At 36.2% G+C, this 6,454-nt stretch overlaps 1 protein-coding gene across 2 annotated transcripts in view; it reads left to right on the plus strand.

The window, feature by feature from the left end:
* The window catches only part of LOC113232215 (protein dj-1beta-like), an 11,808-nt gene extending 6,818 nt beyond the window's left edge, over positions 1–4,990 (plus strand). For both annotated transcript variants that reach the window (XM_026466865.1, XM_026466867.1), the window contains exons 4-6: positions 1,793–1,907; positions 2,001–2,143; positions 4,635–4,990. In XM_026466865.1, the coding sequence (XP_026322650.1) occupies positions 1,793–1,907; positions 2,001–2,143; positions 4,635–4,739 (363 nt within the window). In that variant the 3' untranslated portion in view covers positions 4,740–4,990. The remainder of the gene's footprint in view (positions 1–1,792; positions 1,908–2,000; positions 2,144–4,634) is intronic.
* Positions 4,991–6,454: the final 1,464 nt, after the last annotated feature.

A 6,454-nucleotide genomic window follows, 5' to 3' on the forward strand; every position in this document is an offset into this window, starting at 1 on the left:
GGATGCAATGGAAACAATATTATTTTCAGTTTTATTGTCTAAATATTAATTTGTAACGATTAACAGTTAAATTGAACTTATTTATTTACATATATCTCTCCAATATTTTGTTTATTTTTTATTTATTAGCACATAGTAAATAATTTTGCGTTAAACAAAAATACGCGATGCTCCTTGGCGAAACTAACAGTTGACACTAGACTATAGTTCCGAATTCACAATGAAATCAAGACTCAGCTTGTTTTATTTATTTTTCTTCATTAAAATGCGGAATAATTATTAAAAACCAACGCAATTTTAGATAATTTTAGATATTTAGAATATTTTATTATTACATACTTTTCTTTTTTTAACAGTCAATATTCTCTGAATGTAAATAACATTAAGTACGTAAACAATATACTACGATAAGACGATTCGGAACATCAAAAAAGAAAGAGATGGCATTATATAGTTCACATATCGTTCTCTCTTTCCTATTTTTAGTAAGGAATAGACAATATTGGGAAGTCATTCGTTCTTTTCATCGAGTATATAACCAGAAATAGAGACGAAATAAGGGCCATATATTCCTGGTAACACATTAGCGATACAGCCTTTGTAAATATCAACTCTAGTTTGCATTGAAATATAGACAGGCCAACTACTGACCTGTGTGTACGTCTCCGTATATTCCAAAAAATATTCTGTATTTATTGTAATAAAGATAATATCTCTAATAATACCGTGTTGTTCTATTTGGTGGTGTGGGAAAAACAGCAAAACATCTAATTACAAAACAAACGGGATCAAATTTCATCGATAACTAATAAATACACGGAATTAGACCCGCCGCGCTCCCGACCCGACCCGCACCCGCTCTCTATGTGTTTCCCGCTTTTGGCTGGTTTTCTTCTCACGCTAAACCCCAGCGCTGACGGTAACTGTAACTTTTTTCTCTGAAATCTAATGGTGTCGCCACCTGTTTTTAAATGTCTTAAAAAAAAGGAAGATGTTCTCTATTCGACTGTGTTTTTTGTGTGTGTCTGTGTGTGTGTGCACTACGAGATTACTCCGACATGTTTTGTAAACCGATTTCGGTAAAATTCTTTTTTTGTTGGAAAGGTGGTACCTCAACGTGGTCCCATTCAAATTTGAAGAAAATATCCGCCTCTAAGGCTCAATTTATATTGCGGCGGAACGCAATGTAAGCGAATTTTTGTAACGATATTGTACATAGAATAATGAACTTTATGATGAAATGTGTAACATACAAACTAGGTACGGCCCAAAATCTTCCGCGGAATTCTCCCGCATGCTCGAAAAATTCCTTCCATTCCGCTCCGCCGCAATATAATTTGAGCCTAAGGTTGGCAAACTAGGGGATGCATCCGATTTATTGGAGTTCACCCACTTTCCGTTAACCAATTTAAATAAAACTTGAGAAATAGATGTGTATCTACGTATTTTGAAATCGGTTTTTTTATAACGCACAAACTCAGCGTAGCACAGCACTAGAGAAACCCTGTGTCGCAGGTGCCATGGACATACGCATAGACCACCACAAATTACACCCAAACTCACGCGAGGAATAAATGTAGGCCAATATTTCTCCCGACCCGGAAATCGAACCTGGGACCTCGGCGTGGCATTCCGGCACGGTAACCGTTCGGCCACGGAGGCAGTAAAAACGGAAGTAAATTAATTTGCTATACCGCGAATCCAGTGAATCCATTTTTATTAACATGGACGTCCCAAAGTAACGTCTGAATCTATTAATTAAGTTATTAAGAACCTACGAATGCTTTTCCAGGTGATTCTCCCAGGTGGCCTGGAAGGCTCGGAGCGTCTGTCAAAATCCACCGTCGTGGGCACTCTGCTTAAAGAACACGAGAAAAGTGGAAAGATCATTGCTGCCATTTGCGCTGGTGACTTGAAATTTATTTTATAGAAATTTCGCTTGATCTTTAATAAGGTATTGTATACCATGTTTTGTGCTCATTTTACAATAATCATTCCAGCACCGACAGCGTTCGTGGCACATGGGGTGGCTCAAGGCAAGCGCATTACTTCCTATCCAAGTACAAAGGAGAAAATTGTAGGCAACTATACCTATGTCGAAGGAGAGAGAGTGGTTGTGGATGGCAACGTGACAACTAGCCGCGTGAGTATCAGAATGTAATGTTCTTCATTTTCATTAACGACAGTTAATATAACAGACCTGTCGATGTTAAGGGAGGACGTTGATTGTAACATTGTTGCATTAAAAAAATCTAAACGTCCGGACGTTACTAAAATTGCCTTGAAAACCAAACTACTTATATATTATGCGAGAGGGTGAAAAGTTACGAAAAATGTAAGAAATGGAGTCATTTGGAAACGTTGCAACTGATAGAAATCCGATGACAGCCGAAACTAGTGATGCGCGACTGCGAATAAGTTGGTAATTACTATACTTCGTTTCAATCCATTTTCAACAAAATGTAAACAAACGAGTCACTGACCCAACCATAGACGGTTTAGTGATGGCCAATTGTAATGCCAGCTACAAATCGATTAATTGAATGAATCGATTTGTTCTTGAGTCATACTAGCGGTTTTCCCTACAGGCATATTTAAAATTTCCGAAATCTTAATTTTAAGCCCTCCTTCAAATCCTTAAACTTAGATACTCGTTCGATTGCGATTGAAATATTCGATTTATTAATCGATTACAAAAACTTTAATTGAATGAACGAAATGTTTTTTTCGTACAGCACTATGCAACCATAGACAAGTCATAGATATATAGATAAAAAATAACCTCACTTTTGGACTACCATTTTTCAAATACGATTTTAAGATGCTATTCAAATAAATATTGTTGAAAAAAGTGATGAGATATCAAGTCAAAATCTTCGAAATATACGTGAAAGTGTTATTTATTCGATTCGATTCGATTCGATCGATCGAATTTTAACCAAACAGTTTTGTTTACTTTTTGTTCAAAATGTATTTGGAACAGACTAATCCTGTCGTTCGAATGACCAATTAGTAACCTACAATTTTCGTATACGAATGATCATTCATTACTAATTAGTATTAGTAATCCATAGATTCCGTAAAGCATTTCTGCCTAGCCTTCTCTGACATATCGTCGGAGATAGTGAAATTACGCGTAACTAACATTGGATTATGAGTCTTCATTCCGGTAGTTTTGTAGCCAATTCAAATTCGCGTAAATGTCGTGCCAACCAAATTAGCGTGATTTACGGGAATCTATTGTTATCAGTCCGTAGGCAACATAAATTAATGTTTACTGTGCAAAAATTAAAGTAGTAGCCATTGAAATAACAAGGTCATAACGTTAAATCCCTCTCCTGTGAAATTTGGTCTGGTGCAGATACTCTCTTTTTACCAATTACAATATTTATTACCATATGGTAAATGTGACGGGGACCAGGAAAAATTCTTGAACAGCTCTGCAACTGTTATGGACAGGCGTGTAGCTTACCATCAGGCGCGACATCCCGTCACTGGATACTATAAAAAAAAATTGATATTGACATGTTGAATGATCGAGTTACGAGTAATTCCGACACATAATCATTCGAGTACACTCGACCGAATGGCAGGGGCATCCAGTATCGGTAATCATTTGACCCGAGTCGAATGATAGTGCTTGGATTCGATTTAGGCGAATGGTTAGTATTAGTAACATTCAAAGTCGCACATCGCTAGCCGAAATACGAAGTTACACTGCCAGCTTCTTGCGAAAGAGTTTATCCAGAGACGTGCTGCCACCTTACCTATTTCTGCCGCCAAGTAGTAATGTGGGCACATCAATCAACCAGAAATAGAGACGAAATCCATCCCTCACCGGAAACTCATAAGGCAAATGGGTCTTATATCAGTTTTAAATATCAATTCTCGTTTGCACTGAAATCACTAATTAGAAAGCTGAAATAGTACAACGCCTCAGTTGTTGGCGTGTACGTCTCCGTATATTCCGAAAATAGTCTGTATTTATTGTAATAAAGATAATAAATATGTTTAACTATGGGGGGCTGGTCCATTCGGTGGACACATCTAATTACAAAACAAACAGAATTACATTTCATCAGTAATTAAATATGTAATAAAGCTAAAGTTAAACTGAACGATTTCAAGTGAAGCAATCGGACGACCCTCGTCAATTGTTCCGAATTCGGGCTGGCCAATCGGAACGCAGTTGTCACCGTAACGATTTGGCAGAATAGTTTTCAAACAAATTAAATGGCATTTCGTCTCTATTTCTGGTTATATACTCGATGTGTGAGCATTACTTGCGTTCCGATTTTGAAGGGTTCTGGTGAAATTACAGGCACAAGTCCCATGACTTGTCGACTTATGTCTCAGATTGACGGGGCAGTGGCGATGCCCCTCAGACCTTTGCAATTCAAAGCTCTAAGTGACACTGCCACTGCAATGGCTAGGCGTGTCACTTACCACCAGACGTACGACTTGATCGTCCCCTCACTTGGTATAAAACGAAGAAACACCTCTTACAAATGAGATTATTACCTGAAGAGATAAGAGAAGAGAGAGTTTTGCGGTTGTTAATGGTAATATTACAGTGTAAGGAGCACAATGTAAATACCCATTGCAAAATGTTAATACAGGTTGTTTGTCCCCAGGGTCCAGGCACAGCATATTGGTTTGGTCTATCCCTGATAGAGCAACTGGTTGGCAAGGAGAAAGCAGACCAGGTGGAAAAGGGCATGATCATATCCGGATACTAACTTGTTCTTTGCATTTTTCAATATAGCTTTTACTTTTCTAAGTCAACAACTGTAAATGTTAAAAATAATAATTAACTTTAAATGAAAGGTGTTTTGTCCGAAATAAAAGTTTGTTGATTGTTCGAATAAATAATTGTAATAGAACATTTTATTTTTTGTTATATAAAATAAAATACTCCTGTATTTGCGTCAAAAATTATGAATAAATATGTCAAAATCAAGCAAACAATACCAATGACCTACAGGTCAATGAAGAATACTTAGTTTTTATTGAACATCTTAAAATTTTTACAACCGTGGTTGGAAAAAATCGATTAAAGCACGATTTTTTGAAAAAATCCTAATTAATCACGATATTTTTTTTTTTCATTTTATCATACAGTTTAAGTATAAGTTTTGCGTAAAACGTGGTAATGTAGAAGGTTAATTAACCGCGGCAAGCTAATTTTTTTTGTTTAAATATTATAATAATGATATTGATTTCTCAGATGTAAAATACCCCTAGTCTTCAAAATATAATTGTCTGATTTTATGTTAATTTCTGTGAAAGAAAATAAACTTAAACACATATCATCAAATCACTGATTTTTATTCAAAAAATAATTTGATATAAATCAAAATTATTTAATCTTGCTAACCTTGCATGATATTCATCTATTTTTTTGGGGATATACGCCACTAGTTTGTTATTAAAATGGAACAGGAACAAAGAAAAATTCAATTGCAATGGCGTGGCTACCGCTACCGCAAGTCAGGGGGTCTACTCTCGATCTTGACCAAATGAAAAGACGCGTGATGCGAATGAAGCTTCATACTGGATACTTGTCTTTTAATATTTGTCGAATATTACTAATTTGACAGTAATTGTTTCGGACGGAGATCGAGAGTGGCCCCCCTAATCCGAGTCGAGCCAGCACGATTATACGAATTTCTATTTGTTGCGGGTCTTTGTATTGGATGTAAACATTACCGTAGCGCCATCTGTGAGAGCTTATGAAAGTTTCTTCACTCAGTCAAGGTACCTTTACAGCTACCAGAAAAGTGACAGAGATGTCGTTTAATTAATTACAATATTTTTATTGAATATCATATTTTTCTTTCATCTATTTTTATGAAAATACTTCGCTAGTTTATTATTATTCAAACAAACACAAAAAATCTTTCGACCAGACTGGACTCGACCCAGCGACTGTTGCCTAAACGTGGCTACCGCTCTGCCAATTGATTCACTGAAAATAATTACATTTTGCGTCTTTAAAATATCGCTATCCAAGTACATCACACTGCTGGGTATAAGGAAGGGTTTTGGGGATTTCACGTTTTTCAAGCATTGCGACCTTTTTGTGGTTTTATGAAGTTGTTTTCCTTCACCATTTGTGGCAGGTGTAAACATTCACAGATATAAAAGTAAGATTTAAGTAGTTCAACCAGCAAAACTATCAAATGTTTGACAGATAATTAAACAAAACGAGGGGTTAAATGGCAACAATGTAAAAAGTTTGATAGATAATAGAAAGCGCTTAAATGGTAACACTGTCAAAATTTTTACAGATAATTAGTAGAAGAGTTGTTTTAACGGCAACATTGAGCAGGAAAGACAACTTCGATGCAACATAGTCCTTTATTTCCCCTTACACAGTTAGTCTGTAGGTTTACCCAACTCCGCCCAACAGTCGAAAGTTATTTACCTACTACTACTACTACACACAACAAGA

The sequence above is a fragment of the Hyposmocoma kahamanoa genome, unplaced genomic scaffold, assembly GCF_003589595.1.
Source record: "Hyposmocoma kahamanoa isolate Upper Pololo Valley unplaced genomic scaffold, ASM358959v1 67, whole genome shotgun sequence".
Lineage (NCBI taxonomy): Eukaryota > Metazoa > Arthropoda > Insecta > Lepidoptera > Cosmopterigidae > Hyposmocoma > Hyposmocoma kahamanoa.